The sequence below is a fragment of the Ischnura elegans genome, chromosome 5 (genome assembly GCF_921293095.1).
Source record: "Ischnura elegans chromosome 5, ioIscEleg1.1, whole genome shotgun sequence".
In the NCBI taxonomy this organism is placed as follows: Eukaryota; Metazoa; Arthropoda; class Insecta; order Odonata; family Coenagrionidae; genus Ischnura; species Ischnura elegans.
In genome coordinates this window covers 96,344,203-96,365,018 of record NC_060250.1, presented here as the reverse complement: position 1 = coordinate 96,365,018, position 20,816 = coordinate 96,344,203, and the positions used below count along the sequence as shown (strand labels likewise).

At 36.7% G+C, this 20,816-nt stretch overlaps 1 protein-coding gene across 1 annotated transcript; it reads right to left on the bottom strand.

Annotated features, from left to right (window-relative positions):
- Window positions 1-1,523: 1,523 nt before the first annotated feature.
- On the bottom strand, window positions 1,524-17,508 carry LOC124159293 (actin-related protein 8). Its single transcript, XM_046535012.1, has 12 exons — window positions 17,394-17,508; window positions 17,042-17,209; window positions 16,602-16,808; window positions 14,999-15,172; window positions 13,595-13,705; window positions 11,505-11,621; window positions 11,102-11,254; window positions 10,903-10,977; window positions 10,617-10,763; window positions 8,775-9,045; window positions 8,020-8,148; window positions 1,524-4,126 (listed from the first exon to the last, which is right to left on the bottom strand). Exons 1-12 carry the CDS (start codon window positions 17,421-17,423, stop codon window positions 3,954-3,956), a joined length of 1,755 nt encoding a protein of 584 aa, XP_046390968.1. The 5' UTR covers window positions 17,424-17,508; the 3' UTR covers window positions 1,524-3,953.
- Between the last annotated feature and the right edge of the window lie 3,308 nt (window positions 17,509-20,816).

Below are 20,816 nucleotides of genomic sequence, written 5' to 3'. Positions count from 1 at the left end.
CTTCCCTTTCCTTGATGTTGTCCTCTTCGTCTTCTAACTCCACATTAGACAACTCCGCTTCAGGTGAGTCTGGACTCAGAGTATGCAACCACGTGATTTCTTCCATGTCTGACGGCTTATTTGGGTGGTACTTAATTTTCTTTGCCATTACTGAAAGATGAATAAAATACCAAATTGACTAGAGCTGCACCTAGAAAGACAAGATTTATTGTATTGTTAAGTGTAAAATAAATTGTATTGACAAAATATAACATGCTAAGTAATAGCAATAGAAATTTTTTAATTACAATTATTTAACTTATAGTTGAAATGATACTCACAGTTTTGAGGTGGAAGCTCTGGTGCAGTTGAAACATCAGCGAGGAGAGCAACTCCAATTTCTGTACACACTCTAGTCAGAATCACCACGTCCTTTGAATTTCTTGGTCGCTGCTCATGTCTGCCCTGCTCAGGTGCACGAGGTGAATACACTTTTCGAGAAGTCTATTTTAAACAAGCCATCACTGCTAACATTGTGTCAAACCATAACATTTAGCCTACATTGTGTCAACTCGAGAGTGCTTGAAATTATAGTGGGAAGAGCAACCATGACTTCTCCAATATATTCCTATGTGAATAGGATCTTACAAAATATCAAGCTGATTAGGCAGAAGAAATCCCTTTACGAGAAGTGGAGTGTTTGATGTTAGCGAAAAAAGATTAGATTTAGTCTATACAGCCTCAATTGCCGGCCTCTGTGGCGGCGAGGTTAAGTTCTTGTCTGCCAAACAAGAGGTCGCGGGTTCAAGTCCCACCTGGGTAGGTTTCCCCTCTCCAGGGCATGGTTGTTCATGCACGTGTAATTGTTAAATTTGTTAAACAACCTGATTTAAAATGGCCAATACAAGCTGTATTTGTTGGTTTGAGAATAAAATAAAAAATACAGCCAAAAAGCTAAAAGAAAAGACTGATAGAGTGAGAATCAAGAATGTAAGTCGAGCGTAGACCCTGACGGGCTAATACTACGTGCATTAATAAAGCAAAAGTATCCTTATAGTATATGATGAGTACATTCACAAGATTATTAAGGTAGGTGAGGGTAGATATCATACCAGATATAGCAAAACGGGTGTGAAATTCACACATAAGGGATAGGGGGGTTAGTTGCTTTCCCTGGGCAACCTCAAGGGATTTTTGTTTAGGGATATGTCGAGACTTAAATTTGAGACACTTAAATTTAAAAGCACAAAGCTCAAACCACTGGCCCACCACACTCCCACACAGAGATACATATATGAAGAGGACTCAAATATAATCAAGAAAATTATAGGAAGAATCATCAATTCTATCAACCAATTATGTATAAACATGTGTAAATGTTGACTCTGTTTTTATTAGATTCGAGTGAACAAGTCTAAAAGGTGCAGCAATGCATCACAAAAATAGAGTGATTAGTGAGATTACTTACCTTGTGTGTTTCCATGACTTCTTTTGAATGCAGACCAACATATGATTAGGGGAAAATATGCATCAAACACATGAACTCTTCATCAAGCCATTTATTTCTTTTCCATATTCTGGTCTCCCACAACGGATAAAGCAGAATAGTATTTTGTGCTCCAAGTAACTAAACAACTCTGAGGCCAAAATAGGATGTCATATGCTAGCTAAATACCCAAAACAGTACATCCTGGACATGATCAAAAATTTTCAATACAAATGCTTCACCTGAAGATGAGTTATAGTAGTTAAAATTAATGTTAAAATTTAATTTACTTTAAAATAAAGGACGAAGCTCAATTTATAACATGTAATGCCTCCATATACGTACTTGCCCTGCGTGCAATGATTTAAAATTGGAAGCACAAAATGTGATGGAAACCAGGTAATGCTACAACAAAATTCTAAAATCTTGAAAAAATTTGTTACAGACAGCTTTCTTGACACAAAATTAGCTGGTGATAAAGTAAACTAAATTTAGAAAAAGCTTTAAAGAATTGAGATTACTCATTTTCAGTATCATATCCATGCAACTTCAAATGATATAATATGTCAAAAAAGTCTGTGAGTGACATCAAAATATGGCCGTCTAACACAACAGGGAAAGCCTGGGGAGAATTCTGGCTATAAGAAGGGCTGATTCCCCAGGGCAAAAATAAAAATGTATAAAAAATTCAATGATTATCATTCTAACAGGGAATACCATTGCCTATTCACGCTGCCAACAGGGCAAAATGAATTAATTAAATAAATTACCACTTCTTTGGGAGGGAAGTATTCAGCTTATCACCTAAAAGATGTTCCCAAATATCTTCTAGTAATCCAAGTTCTTAGTGAATGATGGGTAAGCCATGCTTCCAGGGACACCTATATTTGTGTGAGCCAACTGTAGTCATCCACTACTGAACCATGCCCAGGTTAAAGTATAACCAAGAGCAAAGTTCTCATCTGAGATTGATGAGATAATTAAGGGAACATCCTAAATTTGAGCTTGGCAGGCACACAATAATGACTGAAATAAAATAGTGCTTGTTTCTAAAGGAGCAGCACTTTAAATAAGCACAAAAATGATTCATGGGAGGTAATTCAAGATGAATACAATACAAAACAAATAAAGACACATTTAATACACATTGACAGACCTACCAATTAACAGTGGTGTTACATTGAGATCAGTGATTTTGTACACAAAAAATATTAGAGACAGTTTACATCCATGTTACTTAGAACCTGCTCAAAATATTCTGAGAGCATACGCTGTTGCTTACACCAACAAATAGCAAGAAATGGATGGAATGATTGGGATGAGTATTTGATGCAATTTCTTTGAAATAACAGCAGAGTTTTCTTGAAATGCAAATGTCATGATGAAAAAACTAATTCCATGTTGTGCTTAACCAAATTTAGAGAAAGAAGGATAAAAAAAACCCTGATGATCCATTCCAATTTTACACCATAGATATTTGCTGATTTTATAAAAAAATATATTGCCTCAATTTGTTTAACTAAAGGAAGACATGTTTAATGGGGCTTCATAATAGCAGTGGCAAACTTCCCGCTTGATCCCCTTCGACTTTAAATGGCACAATAAAAGAATTTTTATCTCAAACACTCAATCTCATCTCTGCCCAACCTATCTTCAGTAAATTATATCTTTTGAACTTTTTCTAGTAAATACAAGTATAACAGATTTGAAAAAGTAAAAAAATGCCATGCTTGACCATTTAGAAGCAACTGGTTGATAATAAATTAATTTTATTCATACATCTGTTCTTGAATAGACTTGAGTACACACAATGAAATTATTAAACCAGTAACTCATTTGCAATCAGTGATCAACTTAATCCCTTAATTCACCATTATTACCATTCACAAAGGCCCCAATGAATTTAATCTATTTATTATTCCAAATATTATGTTTAGGAAAGTCATTCCAACAACGACAGAATGATAGGGCCACAAAAAAGACAAATGTGAAATGAGAATAAAACCACCAGATAATTTGGATAAAGGAAAGTCGTAAACTAAATGTAATTTCAATTAAAAAGGGTTTCAAAGAATGCTGAACAAGGCTACCTTATCGAATGAACCCCCAAGACAAGATAAAACCTTACCAAAAGATATTATTCTGCAGTCCAGAGCAGGACAAAATGCTGATGGATCCTTTCTACAGCATTTCCTTGCTTCGTAGGAGATTCTTAGACAGAATTTTGGCAGCATAGCATATAAATCAAACTTTAAATACTCTTTCAATCATCAAAAATCACAATATGAAAGAGACACCATGAGATGCAACCCTTATGTATTGCATGATTAATTATGCATCAAGAATTCCAAAATTGGCAGCTCTATCTGCTACTTTTGGCACATCAAGGATGATCTGATAACATTTAGAGAGGGAGCAATCTCCAATACTGCTCTTCTTTCACAAAGAGCAACAGCAATTATTTCTTACACAGCAAAACATGAAATTTTTACCACATGAAAGGAGCCCTTTCTCGCAGCAGCTTTACTCCGAATCGAGACCACTCAGACGGCCTAATCCACAACTCATGTGCTGGCTCCAAGCAAGACATGATAGCAGCACCTTTCCAAGCAGTGATCTGCTGATCCATATCTTTGGGTTGTGTGATCACATCAAGTTGTTCTTTAAATAAAACACAAAATCAAACGTACTGAGTAATTACTATGTTCATAAAATTATAAAAACAAAAATTCAACACAATGAAAACAGCTGCATGGGCATATGGAAGGTATGGCATTATCAATGAAGCATTAACACTTATTTGATTAGCAAAATATGGGTTTGAACAAATGTCCTCAGTTTCTGTAATTCTTAAATGTCATTCTAAATTAACTAAACCAAAATAATTTAAATGTCCACAAAAAAGGACCATGATAAGAAATGCTTTATTAACCATGGAATACATAATGGGAAAAAAGTTCTCATGTATCCTATCCATAATTGGTCTTAAAAGTCTTTATCAATAGGAATTTGTTCTACACATAGAAAAACCTCTATTCACGGACATTTTTGACTTGGTAATTGAATCAGAAATAGGAGATAAACGAAAATTATTGTGTCCTGCCCAACACACAGTGTCAAAACAAAAAACAGGTGCTTTTCTATGCAAAACCCAGGGTAAAGCAGGTGAACTCGTGGACAAGAGGATGTGCAACCAGCATCTGATAGCCACAAGCCAAATCCTTAACTACTGCCACAAAACGTATTTTGTTTTTAAACATAAAATAAAATATTATGAATCATGGCACTGCTATTTTTGATGCTGGTTTTCCATGGCACAACAATCAGGTGGCAACCTTACAAGGTATACATAATTTAGGTTATACCACCTGCAATTGAAGTCAAGAATCTGCATCCGAATTTTGCATTAATGACCATTTGGTAGTTCATCAATTCATCTAAATAATAGTCCCTTTCAATAAAATCAAGGTTTCATTTAATCTCTAATAATTGTTGGCCCTAGAGAGAGAGCTTCCTAACAGACTTGCCACCCGTGTATAGACATGATACCAAATAGAGAAAACTTTTAATAGCATATTCCCATACAGCTTCTATAACACTATTTAACTAGTATTTGGGGAAAATTTTCACTTTTTTTATCCAATTAAACTATTGCTTGGAGGCTTGATTCAGAAGTTATGAACATAAAAACTGCACAGTAAGGACATTATACTTTGAACACCAGGCGTGCCACAACAGGTACATGGGAAAATGTTCCACTCGCTGCCTGAGGTGCCAGTATGGGCACATTAATTCTCAAGGCAAATTAGAATTAATTTGAGCAACGAAGAGTGACCACTCTGAATTTACTTAAATCCAGCAGCTTTGGGTTAAATTTAGTGATGGGTCGATTCCAAAATTTTATCGATTCCGATCCCGATTCTGACATTTCGATTCCGATTCTACCGATTCCGATTCCATCGATTCTGATGCCATAGGCTCCAAGAAAAATATGACTTAATTCCAGGCAACTAGAAAACCATTTTAAAAAATATCACTCTATAAAAGGGTCAGTTGACAGAAGCATCTTTCACATCATCACTATGTAATTAAAATATAATAGCTAAATTTCAAAACAGAAAATACCTGAAAAGTGGTGTTACATGATAGGTATTACTTTAGAATATTGACACTCATAATATGCCGACCATATATATGTATCCAAACTACAAGGGAGAGCCCTGAGTACAGAAATTTTCATAGCTGTAAAAGAGATTACATACTACATATATATCATGTAATATTTGGCCCTTTCAAATTCTCAAGCAGAAAAACCAATTATTCTACATACTCAGCCAGCAGGTTGTGACATCTCCACGTTTCAGTATTACTGCCTGCAGAAAATTGCCTTTGGCTACACACTTGTGTGATTGGGCAAGTACTTTCCTGCCAAAATTGCAAGATTATGGAGACTTTGGAATTTTTATTAAAAATTATATCAACGATTTTTTTTAACTTGAATCTTCTTGGAATTCAAGTGGACGAAGCGAACGAACTAAAGAACTAAACTTTAGTTTTGTAGATCTAAAAAAATTCTATACTTCTCACGTCATTTAATCAACCTAAAAATCACTTGCTTTTTTTAAGTTCAAGATAAAAACTAAACGCTACTAATTAATATCACATCCGACGGACGCAGTAATAAAAAAGGCTAAAAGAGCCTTGTGGTGTGAAAACTACCCCTTCCGCGCGACTCACCTCGGCGAAGTTGGAAAGGGAAAAAGGGTATCGGTTGTTAGCTTTCACGGAAACACTTCATTTTTCTCTCTCTTAAGCATGCTGAAATAATCTCTTCACTTTACTTCAATACCCGGGGCATATATCTTATGCGTGGGATAGTTCCGAAAAATATCCAATTTTAGTATTTTCACTTGAGTAATGCGCTAATTGTTCAAGTCGATCTACACATAATCCTTTTTAACATCCTCAGTTTAGTGTTTTAAGTCAATGAAGACGATTATCCATGCTTTAAATTACGATTTTCAAAACTAATATTTTTAATACCTTGAAAAATCGGCCTCAATTACCGAGCCTTAAGGCCGTTTTACACGGTACACGGAATTGCGCAGTCTGACGTACGTGTGAAGGCGCAATCAAAATTGCGTCGTGTAAAGCGGTGAATTGCTTGAACACATGCGAGAATGCGTGGATGCGAGACGGCAAAATAGCCCCTGTTCTAATTTCGTTCATGCATTCGCACAATTCCACGCCATTTTAGAAATTAATGCAGCTCTAACCTGCGCTATTCTGTGCACCGTGTAAAACGGCCTTTAGAGTTCCGCGGCGTGTAGCTGAGCTTTGACGCGCGATTGAAAAATCGCTCTTGTTTCCTTCGTCGTAGACTTTTTTTTTCCAAGATTTCTAATTAGAACTCTTTACAAATCTCTACTTTATATTGTGGTTCAAATTTTCCGAGTTATATTTTTCGTAAACGAAAGATAATGTCTACTTTATATCAAATTTCACGTGAAAAACGGGTCGGCCATTTTGCGTCGTAAAACCAGACAGATGAGAGCCAAAATCTTCAAAAGTCATTGAAAGTATAGGCAAAGTACCAGATCAAAGGAATGTTTCGTTTTTTGTTCCATAAAACTCATACCAACGCAAAAACACTTGGATAAATTCAAAAATTTTTTTTGAAAAAACGATATCTCGCATGGCATTGAAAAATTGGTCATGTTTGGGCCTCTGTATCTCCCTAAAGTTTCGTATATATGTAAAATGGCATATAAATCTATATCTGGTAATGATTTATGATTATTTACGCTACGTTTCAAGCCTCTATTCCCAAAAAGGTCATTTTGGACTTTATTCCAGCTTTTTCCGATTTCGGACCAGTGTGCGCCGGGTAGGAAGACGATCGGCCGCCACGGCTGGCGTAAACGCGTAAAGGTATTCGGCGCCCACGTCGACAACTATAGTGTATTCGGCAAGCTGAAACTACCTGGCCAAGGCATTAGAATGACTTATCGGCTTTAAAAACTGCATTATTACATGAGTTTCATGATAGCGCTTCCTGTCGGCAGATTGCTGGACCCACTAGCCTCGAAAGCTCTGTAAGCTTAATTACTCGACTCGACATTCGTAATGCTACTCGAAACGCTCGAGTCGAGTACCAAATACTCGATCGACTTGAATTTTCGAGTACTCGCACATCCCTAGAAGATATGTATTTTGTCATTACGATTACGTGGCACGAAAATTCAAATGACTGTTGGAAATGCGGTCGTATATTTTGTTGTTTGAAGTACTACTGGAATCGGAATCGATTTTTCACCTTGGCAAGTACTCGTTTTCGATTCCGGTTCTTGGTCAAGAATCGAGGAATCGAACCGACCCATCACTAGTTAAATTTTAAAATAGGTGAAAAGAAGTTCCTCTAATAAATAGCATTTTCTAAGCATACAATACAATACAAAGGTGTAATACAGATATTAGCTATGAATTAAGATTGTAACTAAAAATCAGGTATGAAAATAAATTACGTACTAAAAAAATTATTTTCATTAACTCACCTCCTCTGTACATGTAAGGGATCTGGAGAGACAACCGGCTCTTGAGCCACATCCCAATGCCTTTGAATTTCATGCCACCCCCAACAACAAGAATGCAGCTGTACATCTTCCTTTTAAGGTCATCAGAAGCTAAAACAGAAAAAATGAATACCCCCAATGAACAATGCTTTAGAGAATTAGCAACACGTGACTATGGGTAACACAATAAGATTATAAAAAAATCAGTGATTCAATCATTTTCATTTTTAATGTTGTTACACCAATTTGAAGCAATATTTTGATCAGCATAGTATATGAATGTGGCCAATGGAAAACATCATGTAACTGAGGTAAGTTGACCAATGCAAAGTCTTAGTTCCACTTAACACTAATGCAGTGAGATTTCTAAGGTTGTAAATTCCAAATTGGCTGACTGTCCAGGAAGCTACTCGTCACATGTGGCAGAAAAGTGAAGGGCTTAGTACGTGGGAAAATATACTCCATTAATTTCTAGGAAATGAGACACTTATCTAAAAAAGTACAGGGAAAAGTGTGACTAACTAATGGTCTGGGGATAAGATACCTGCACTTCTTCCCGGAAGGTGTGAGGGTATGGGAAAGGGAAACCTAGTCCATGGCACGATACCGGGAGAATGACAAGGTTCTTTCAAAGCAGCCTTCCGTTAGACCATACCAGATATGTTCATAGCAGCAAAAGGTTTATAAATGGAACAGTGCCTAGTTTTCTCCAATGAATTTAAGCGCCTAAAACTTACAGCAGCGATCTATGCTCTGGATAACAGCTTGATCCAATCCCAACAAAGTTCCAGGATCAGGTTCCAAAGGTCCATCACCATCCCTGCCTCCAGCACCTCCACCGCCAGCCCCCCCTCCCTCCATGTTGTCCACAACAATGTCTTCCTCCAGGCCCCCTCCACCTCCGTCGCCTCCCTGGCCACCATCACCCCCACCCCCTGCTCCACCCACAGCCTCACCACCCACCGAAACACCACCACCTGCCTCCATTGCCTCCTTGGCACCCCTCCTCTAAAAGCAGAACAGCCACAAGGGTTAGCGATAAATTTCATTCCCATTTTTTACCAATACTTATCAATAAAAATTCATTCAAATGCATTTTTATGTCTTTCAGGAGGCATCAGAAATGGACACATTCCACTAATAAGCTTTAATACAAAAGTGATCATAAAATATTATTTAAAATAACAAGTCTTATCTATTTAAAATAAAACAAACTAGTATTTTCGAAAAAGGAGGTAACCTCAAAACAAAAAAAAATTAAGAGAAAGGGGTCATTCAATTTCTCATATTAGGTACTACAGCAAATTAAAGCAATTTTTAAAATATCTAATCACAATTTTCAGATATTTTTACTTATCATTCAATTAATAGCAAAATAAGTCCATTTAGTGTTAGGAGGTTATAAAACTGCATAAAATAACAAATACAGGCAATAATTTTTCCCACACCATATCCTAAAGCCTCCGCACCAACATTGCTAAGGCAAAGTTTTGCAATGATAGTTAAAGCAGAAATATGGTGCTAAAAGTATACCTCATAGGTATTTACAGAGCCTTTTATAGAGTTTAAGTATAAAGTTCCGGACCACCACAGCCATTTATTCTTCCGCTGAGACTTTCTTTCTTCTCCACATTCTATACTAAGCTTGCTTTAACAAAGGTAACAAAAATATGTGGAGGTCAGAAATGGCATGGAGGATGCATGAGGCACCAACAAGAGGTGAAAGGTCAGCAATCTGATGGAGAGCCCCCTTTGGACAAACATACAGTATTTATATATACCTGCTATGCTGTACGCTAAAACGACGCTGAAAACCATATTGATCCCGGATTGAACAATTAGAAATATGCAAGTGAAGGAGAAAAACAATCGTTTGAGCAGATAATTGCATTTTTCCCCTCACACAGTGCAGCTACGCTTTTGTGCTGTTAAATAATATGTAAAATGTTTTCATTCATCTCAATGTAAATTTAAGGAATAATTTTCCTTCGACATCAATCCATAAATAAGTTAAAAACTCTTTATAGCAACCATAACGGTAATTAATATTAGATGCAGTAGTGGACAATGAAATATTTGTTTTGATTATACAAATTATACATTATTGGTCATACAAAATAGAGGAAATTTTAGTTTGCCCCAAGTAAAAATAATAAGGTTCCACACACGTAAACTATATATTTAAGAAGTCCATCATCACCAAAGTTTCGAAGAGAGCATTGCTCATTGTCTCCACAGCAGTATGATGCAGGGAACAGATTTCCGAGGGGAGAAAGAAACTATCAAGATCCGGCTGAAGAAAAGAAAAAGTTTTAACCAAGACCAAGGGTTCCACCTCTGCCAATCATGAAACCCAATCATATTAGGCACATCCAACAATGAAATCTGGCTAGAACACTCGACATTTGTACATGTGCCTGGTTATCAATCCCTGCATCAGACTCCCAGAAGATGAGCAAAAACTCTCTTCGAAACATTCGCAATGATGGAGTTTTTACCCAGAACAGAAGCCCAAGAATCATTCAGTGCTCACATACGCAGGGAAAGAGTATCTTTGTAAATATATTTGAAAATCTTACACTGGTTTCTCTTAAATAGCTTTCATCATGAGGATCTTCAGGGTCGCCAGTAGATCTTTTCTGTACATGTGTTCCTTTGATACCAGTAACACCAAATAATTCTGGTTGAAACAGGCTAAGGGGAGCAATTATGCATTCATCAGCCACCTAAAATAAAATGAAATTAAAATAATGGCAGGTCATTGGAATTTTAAGGAAAATGAAACCAGAATCTAATGAAAAAAGAAAGGGAAACATTTTAACACCAAAATGATGCACAAATAAAAGAGAAAATAGATCATCAAACCTGCAAAGTGAACTTCTGAACTGGAACGGAAGGCTGTCTAACATAAAATGATTTTTCCTGGGGTCCACAGTTATCCTAAATATTAAAAGAAGTAGAATATTTTGATAAAATTACAATAAATTTAAAATCTATGTTACATACTGTATTAATTTACGTTTCTTCTCATAATGCCCTGATGTGAATTGAGTCAGAAACTTACCAAGTCAACGTGACAAAAATTTTCTTTCAGTTGGTGCAATAACCATCCATCTAATCTATTACTGGGATTGCACTGTCGATATGGAAAAGCACATTTCTGTAGGAGCCAATGAAATGTCTGTGTTATGTCGCCACCACCATAATCCATCCGTAACTGTAATAAGAATAAATTGAAGTTAGCATGTAAATAAATATTAGTCTATATGAAGGTGTCTACATCCAAACACCACTAACAATGATCCCTTCACTCTTAGAAAGCTATAACTAGCATTGAACCATAGTAAAATACACATACATAAGTTTCTGACAACCAGACCCATAGTTTCTGTCTTACATTAAATTTAATAATAAAGAAAACACAAGGATTGTGCTTATAAATTTAGGAAAGAGACAGATTTTTATACCCTAGTACTCCTATGAGAAATGCCATCCTCCACACAAGAAACAGATGTTTTTTGATCTCCAACATCCACCACGCAGGCATAACCAAGCCCAGCACCAAAAGTGGCAGCCACATGATCCTGAAAGGGAACAGGAAAACAGATAGAATTATGTACAGTGAACAGGGATAGAATTATGTAATTTTCTTATCACTGCTTACAGTTTATTTACTTTCTTTATTCTTCATCTTAATCTTTTGATGTACAAAAATTATGAAACTTCCATGTCCTCTATCTTCCGTCAAAATCAACAACAACCCATTATTGTTTTTTCCATGACAACTTTTATACTTAAAGTTATTGACAGTTTTCATTTCCATTTATAACATATGTACATACATCACTATCTCAAAGCTATGTTATGTTATGTTACCTAAAGTAGACCCAAAATTATAATGCTACAGTAATGAACTGATGATAACAACAATAATAATGAAATGAGAACTCACACATAGCTGGAATAGAATACTTTTCATAAATTCATTGCATTCACTGAATTAGCAGTAGAGTAAAGTATGAAATATACTGCCACTGAATTGTTTTACAGTGGAGAGGATTGTCCTCCAATTTTTTTTCATGGCAGTATTTGACAGTTTAAGCTAAAGAAGAAATTAAAGCCATGTCTATTTTCTTTTCAGTGCTCAATAAGTATATTAAAAATCTCTCTGAAATTGGCAAAATTTCATGCTGCACTCAAACAGCCCACCACCACATTAATTGAGGATTGATGTCTCCAGACAGAACTGATATCTTTGCTGCCTTTGTCCCCATGTTCGCAGCATTGAGAGAATCTTACTAATCATCAATCTGACAACATTACTGCGATTGAAAAAGCACCAAAAATTTAGCTAAGTAGGCAGATGGGAATTATGGGCTTTATTTTCTCCCCATTTGCTCACAACTTTAGCATAAACACCAAAAATATCCACAATTTTTTGTGGTTAAGGTTATATTCTTTAGATAAAAAAACAGTTAAAAGCTGAGGCACAGGAACATGCTGTATGAGCCATCTATAAGTTTACAGTCAAGACAATTCTTACATTTTGTAATAATAGGGTAGTTTCCTTCATCAAAGAAAACGAAAGGCATTGATTGCGATTCGTTACCCACTATTAGTGCATTCATAATATACAAATTATTTGGTTTTAGAAATACCGGTTTAGATGAATGGCAATGGTCAATTTTTATCCTCATTTGAAAAAGGCCGGATTGGTTCCCATGCGATGCCACTCCACGTGACATCGCAGGGACCTAGTTTCTACATGAGTAGATAGGAGTTTTACATCGTCTGAGGTTACCAATGCATGCATGAGGCACAGAGCTAAGGGAAACATGTCTTTATAATCACCTATTAAAACTGTCGGAAAGAGTTACAGATTAAAATGCTATAAAGGCAAAATAGACCAATGCCAAAAATTAAGGCTAAAAATGGAATGATGCTAACTAGGCAACCTGAGGATCAGATGTTCAGTGTAGATGGAAGGAGTATGTGGAGCATCTGTATGACAGCAAGAACTGACCAGAAAGATTGAACATAGAGGATAAAAGGGCAATGGAGGATGATGATCTTGGGCCAGAGATTTCAGATGTGGAAATCAAGAGAGCCCTCCATGATATGATGTCTAAGAGAGCATGGGGTTGGACACCCCGCAAGAGCTTCTGAAGAATATAGGAAAGGATAGTATGAGAAGGATTTTTGAATAAGTATCCATAGAAGAATCTATGAGAAGGGGTGTAGGCCAAAGGAAAAAGAAGAAATCGTAGAACTTGGACATTAATGGATTATTAACCTATGGGCGACCTTCTAAGCATTCATTTGCCAAGCTGATGTCACGTTAAATTTCCAACAGGGCCTTTCATTTTTCTGGTCAAAAACTTATGCATTCTTTTGAGGCATACTTGAGGCTGATGATAGGGTCCTTGGACCTTTATATATTGGCCCAATTTTCAAACTATTTTCATTGGAAGTACAACTATCACTCAATAATGAATGATTAGCATGAAATTATAACAGAGTGCATAATTTATATAACACTGAAAATTAAATCTATTACCTGAACAAGGAAGCATGCTCCAAACCCAATCTTAGTTAAAAGTAGAGTTGTCAATTCCTTGAGGTACTGACGGTTGTATATATCAGGGATGACTAGCACAGCTCGATAATGCTACATGAGGATAAGAAAACATACGATCATGAACATCTGAGACCAAAATGAAGACTAAAATCATTTAACAGGTACATAAAAAGAAAATGTATTCAATTAATGAAATGTGTATCATGATCAAATCGAAAGGTAGAGCAGTTATAAATAGAGCAGTGTCTGATTAAGATATAATGATCTTTTATGCATCTTATGTCTTAACCACAACATCGTCACTTCAGTACAACAAATATCAATGACTAAAAACAAAATCTCTGCACTGAACCAAAAATATTAACGGGTTTGCTCATGTGAGATACAGAGGGAATATTTAATGGTAAAAGATCTCCGGTGAACGCAAGGTTAGGGATTGGAAACAAGATACTAAATCTACCATATTTCAATGAATATTTGGGAAATAAATTGACGAAAAATCCCTGCTGACACAAAAATTGTACTTCATACCAGCAAAAATATCAAAATTGACACAAGTTTATGACTCTTAAACAATAGTGAAATTTATACTACACAACCCGCTGACTATGGTTTCCCATAGCTCATCAAAATGGCCATTTTTGCGTTTGTTGTACAGCTGTATCTTCCTGAAATATAAACCTATTAAGTTAAAAGTGACAATTTTGCAAATCACTCTTTGATCAACAACACCTATTTTTTTATGCCTTCCTTGGTAACTTTTTATTAGATTCCATTACTTACGTAAGAATTTTTTGCAAAACCTATGATTCGATGTTACATGCTGATGTAAGGTAAAAAAAAGGCATTTGAGACCTATAGCACCATAATGCTGGAACATGACGATGAAAGGCAACATTAAAACCAAGGATTTATTCAATAAATTCATGTTGAATCATGAAGTTACCACATTTTAATCACAAAGACAGGAGTTTAATGATAATACATACATTTTAATTTTCAGTATTGAAAAAATTGAGTTTCAGTTCACAAACATTTTACGAGATTATTTTGGCATCACTACAGTATTTTGTATTGAAAAGACAATAGCTCATAGTAATTACTATTTTGTATCTAAAATACAATGAAATTTATTTTTCCCAGTTTTGATTGCATTATCTTTTAAGCCTGAAATAAAAAAGAAAATACTGTAGCTTTTTTCCTATTCAGAACTTAAAAATCCATTTTTGCCTTTATGCAATTTACTATGAAAACATAAAAGAACCATTAATTGTATGCACAGAGCCAAAATACTTTGTGCAAAACCAAGGGATAAGCGTAAATATTCCAGTACAGAAAACATTATTCTTACAATAAACTCTGAACCTACTAACAATAACTTACCTTTAGGTCTTTGATGGGGACCTCCAAACGATGCTGAATAGCCCAACTCCAAATGGTCTCCAAATTGGCTAGAACTGCTGTCAGGGAACCACCTGGGCCACTGTGAATGTGTAAATCCCCTCTATGCATGGGGAAGTGGATATTGAAGTCTTCAGCTGGATTGAGATACAAGCACTGGGAAAAAAAACAAATAAATCTAATGGTAATACTATAAATAATTTACGTAATAATTTTAAAGTAACAGCAACATAAAGGGCCTCTCATCAGGATTGAAGTATGAAAGACAAATTGCCCTCATTAAAAGACATGGAGATATGTATGGACTTCTCAAGAAATCAGTGTAACAGAAACTCATGCATTAAAGGTCAAAACTACAATAATTTCAAATAATTGTAATTAGAATAACCAGGTATCTAACATAAAAAAGTAACACAATTGAGGTACAAATGTAATGAAATATTTATCAGGGTGTATACATACACTCTGATAAATAATTCATTACTTTTGTATTTAAATGTTTTTGACTGTTGCATAAAATCTTCACATAAACTCATACCACAATCAAAAACTACTAAGCCCTGGGAAAAGATTGCTTTCCCATAAAGGAATGAAAGCCTTGACCATTAGCTAGGCACTAGGCAGATAAGGAATTTTACCTCTACATCTGAGTGACCCTCATTGCCAGACAATGAGGGTCACTCAGAATAGACTAACTCCAAATGCAATTATTTCTCAGAAAGAATTGGAAGAAAATTGGACACTTGTTTGTTGATGTCACTCTACAGGCTTATCCAAAGGGAAAAAAGGGAAACTAAGCAAATAAGAGTTGGAGCATTCCAACTTCAATAGATACTCCAGTACAGGCAAAGAAAGGGAACTTTAGTGTGAAGGGACCAGTGTAGAGGCAAACCTTCACTACTCAGAACATGTGACCATGCTGCTCCTCTCCAATTGGCAGTATTTTTTCTCATTCTATTCTGCATGAAAATTGGGCGCTGAACAGGTTCTATGATTATACAAATCAAACAACTTGCACCAAACTGAAACCTGAATTGGCAGAAGGATCTACACAGAATCACTGACAGAAAAAAAGACACACCAAAATTCATTTGATCATTTCCTAAATCTTAACCCTGAAAATTTTAACTAAAAATGGTTAATGAGGTAGCAGATTGCACCCATTTTTATGGTAACCACAGACTCACTAAAGCTTGCAAGTGACAGTGTTTTCACAAAGAGGGGTCTGTTTCTGGAGATGGATCTGAATATCTAGAGTTATATCATTGCTTTTAAGCAGACGTGTGTGCAGGGACGATTGTCTTTCATTTAAGTTGTAATGTGTCCCAAATCCCAAACGTTACCTTTCCTTTCATTCATAACCAAAAAATGTTCGCTCATATTTACTTTACCAATGAACCATAAAGCAAATAAATCCATCATAAATAATAGATAACTCAGGGAAATAACACCGTGGTTACACAGCAGACAAAGATTAAAATGATTCAGATACATTATTGAGGTAAGACTGAAATTCGGTTATTACTAACTTACGCTTGCTTTAATTCAATTAACAAAAATACCGAAGCCACACAGAAAATCTCACCTCATCACCAACAACATAATCTCCTTCTGCCTTTATGAATTCACCCCCAGAGGTAGCCACAGTTTCTGGCTGAGATCGACGGTTGAATGCTGCAATTTGCTGGGGCGGAGTCGCGTACCTACGGCTACCATCAGACTGAAGACAGGATTGCAAAGTGTGGCTCACTTGCAGACGGGACTCCTCCATTTCTTGGGCAGTCTCCTTCGTCTTCACCGAAAAAAATAAAGAAATAAAGGCTAAAGAGCATGCCAACCCTCAAATATTAAATGATACAGCGAAAGAAAAGGAAAAAATAGTAAAACGCCTTAAGACAGTTTGTGCTTTTCCCAAAACTTAAATATGGACAGAAAGACTGCCAAAAAAACGACACATTTCTCGAGTCAATGTGAGCATTTGCGGCATTACTTGAACGACTTATGACAAGAAACATGCTGAATTACTCGCGGTACTTCAGGAGGTAGCAAATGATCTTGGTGAATCGGACCACCCGTCAATCGTCGTCTAGCCACAGCGTGAAGCATGGTGTGAGGATTCAGGTCAGATGCACGGCCTATTCTTAAATTTCTTGAGCCTGGATGTATTACGATCACAGTTTGGGCATGGATTTGCTATAATGGAGAAAAGAGTACAAGGTTATCAACTTTTTAAATATACAGTTTACTTGTGTGGAACCTTATTATTTTTACTTGGGGCAAACTAAAATTTCCTCAATTTTTTATGACCAATAATGATGAATTCATGCAAAATATTTCATTATGATGTACACCAAAATATTGGCATTTACATACTGACCTCAGCAAATGTCTCCGTGAAGTTAGGCATTTTAAATGCTTCAGGCTATCGAAACTCTCAGAACTCTTCAGGGATCACGTTCATTCAAATTCATCCGAATAACACCTTTGAATTATGTTCCTCAACTGTTTCTTGGAGGAAAAAATTATTCACTACTCTAGCGCCAAAGCGGCTGCTAATATTAACTAACACCATCATGGGTGTTTAAATTTAAATTAGCCACAATCGGTTAGGGTGGTTGGGGTCGGTTTTTCCTCTTTATATCCATTTATATCGAAGACAGTCGTGTCATGGTGCGGGAACGCCGTTTCGGCACTGGTTAAGAAGATACATTATAGTCAAATTACACTTTTATCAATTTTGGTGCCTCAAAATTTCTAATATTCGTGAACAAAACAAAAATTTATTTTAAAATATGCAGACGCAACTTGTAATAAAAAACAGAGTAATATGTTAATTGTAAATATAGTTAAGGAAAGTGCGTTCCGGTATTGCTTATTTTGCCATAAAACCACTGGAGGAGTATTGACAGGTTTTCATAGTGAACTTCAACAGAGAAAAATTTAAATATCTCCACATTAACCACTCTATTATCCAATGCAAAAAATAATTACGATGGATTTCATTGGGAGGAGGAGATCATAAATATTATATTATGGTGATATAAACACTATGGCTAAGATGTTCATTTGGAAGGAGTACATTTAAGGCCATCTCTCAAAATTCTCAGGGTTTTTCAATGACTTCCCAGAATATCTACGGCTTTGTTATCTCCTTATCATGGGCCAATCATTCAGCCTAATTTGAAGTAGTGGCGTAACTTTGGGGAAATGAGGGGAAAGATTCCCTCCCAAAGCCTCAGAGAAATAAAAAAAAATATTAAAAACTATAATTGTCTATTTTGACCTGTAATAATAACTGCATCTCAGGGATGCTGAATTACAAAAAATATTGGGGGGGCCCAAGCCTGGGATCTTGCCCCGGGAAATTTTATAAGTAGTGAGTTTAAAGTTTTTATAAAGCATTTCAGAGGAGTCATATGGTCAACATTAGAACCCAGACAACTCGAATCTCGATATCTGGACACTCTGGGGAAAATCGACTAGCCTGACACATTTTTTCCTCACGTCCATGATGAATTTTTGAGGGGGCTCGGGCCCCCTCAGACCTCATGGAGTCGGCGCCACTGCTGCATCTGCTAAGTTAAATCATTTCGTGCCAAACTGACGTAAAATGTATTTCAAGGCATGTTATTTTTCAAAAGTTTTCCTTGAGGAAGGGGTCACCATCCCATCCCCCAAAATATATATGTACTTAGTTGCACCACTGGTTTGAAGTGTATATTGTAATGTTTCAACATCGATCACCTGGCTGAAAGGTTTGGGAGGTAAAATAGTCCATAACCTTCACCCTTTGAATTGCACTGGCTTGTATAGTTTCAAATAGAGTATGAACCAGAACAATAGGGTAGTTTCCTTCATCGAAGAAAATGAAAGGCGTTGATTGCGATTCCTTACCCACCAGTAGTGTATTCATAATATACAAATTATTTGGTTTTAGAAATCCCAGTTTAGACGAATGGCAATGCGGTCAATTTTAACCTCATTTGAAAAAGGCCAGATTATCGCCCATGCGATTCCACTCCACGTGACGTCACAGGAACTTAGTTTCTACATGAAAGGATAAGAGTTTTACATCGTCTGAGATTACCAATACATGCAGGAGTCACAGAGCTCAGGGAAACATCTCTTAATAATCACTTATTAAAATTGTCTAATGTTAGAAAGTTTCCTTCGTTTGATAAGGTAGTAATAATCCATATTTAAGCCAAGCGCTACCTGCTAGCAGGGTACTCAGCTACCTGCTAGCAGCCTGCGTTGTATCAGCGCTCAAGCCTAGCCTCAAGGTCACCTCACAGGGCGGCAGCGGGAACCAGAAATACGTCACACCGACTTTTCCCATCATTCCTACTTAGCCGTCGCGTTTTTGCAGGCTTGAAAATGTTCACTTTTCATTTTATCGCAAAAAATAGATATCGTCTTAAAAAAATCTAAAAACGTGAAATACGTACTCCAGGAGTAATAATCTTTCGATTTAGGCAATAAAAAAATAATAGGAAACCACACAATTCACTGAGATTACTACACAATCTGTGGGACACCCCAACTGGTACTTTATGATGTGGACAGGAATAATGGCGAATTGCATGGACATTTAGGGACTGTACCACACTGTTGTTGGAATAACTTTATGTGGCCTGGTGGACGACGCAGGACTCCAATTCCAAGCGCCTTGATCCTGGCTAACCTCTGGCCAGCTCCTTTGATGCAGTTCCTCTCACTTTCTTTGGAGAATGGCACATCAGCAGCCTGGTTGCTCCTCTGGTCTTTGATGCACCCTCTTTCTGGAATACCCAGGGTAGTCAGTCCATATTACTTCGCTGCTCAGTCTGTGATGACCGCACTGTAATCTCCGCTTGGTTTTTTTGCCTTTCAATGCTATCTTTCTCTGATTCACAGCAATGGCAATTAGCCGCGCAGAAAGAAGCATAGAGAAGAGCACCTTTAGGGAATGCCTGTCGCCTAATACATACATATATTTATCGATATCGGAGGAGATTACAACACACTTGGAATGGGTTTCATGGGAAAACTATGTCACTTCTTTTTATGATTCTCAGCCAACTAAACCTAGGCTCTCGCATTCAACACAAACCAAACATAACTGCACCATTCCAATCACTCACACCTCCCACCAAAACCTTGGGTGGAGGGAGAAAGTCAAGAGGGATAGGTAGAAAGGATGGGAGGGGTCAATAAGCTGGGAAGACTCACATTATCTATCAATTATGAATTTCCGGAATCATATTTTTGTAGATCATTAATCAATTCTGATATTTCCAGGAGTTACTCACTCAAACGTAACACTCAACCATTTTAACCCTTTCGCTGCTGTTCAATCTCCGAAAGCCTACTCCTCACATGCGGCAAAAAGGTTAAAATACATTTCATGGGCCCATGGAGCAGGTACTTTTAGGATTGGTGTGGTACACCCTCCGAATGGTCGCTAATCCGCGACCCTATCCTCAATGAGCTCACCCACGCAGGACCGTCTCCTCGACCCTACCAGCCTACCTCCCGAAAAGTGGCCGCTCTGACTTCATTTTGAAAACCTCAATCCATCCGATCATCGAAAAATGATTGTTTTCATCGCACTCCTGCCAATCAAACAATCAAGTACGTCTTTGAACCGTGTTTCTGCGACGAAAAATAACGATTTTGTTAAGTTTGCTAAAAACGTGGCTGCGGACAACCGGAAAATGGCCAATTTAGCAAAGTTAACAAAATCATTATTTTTCATCACAGAAACACGGCTCAAAGACATACTTGATTCCCTATTTGGCTGGAGTGCAATGCAAGTAAT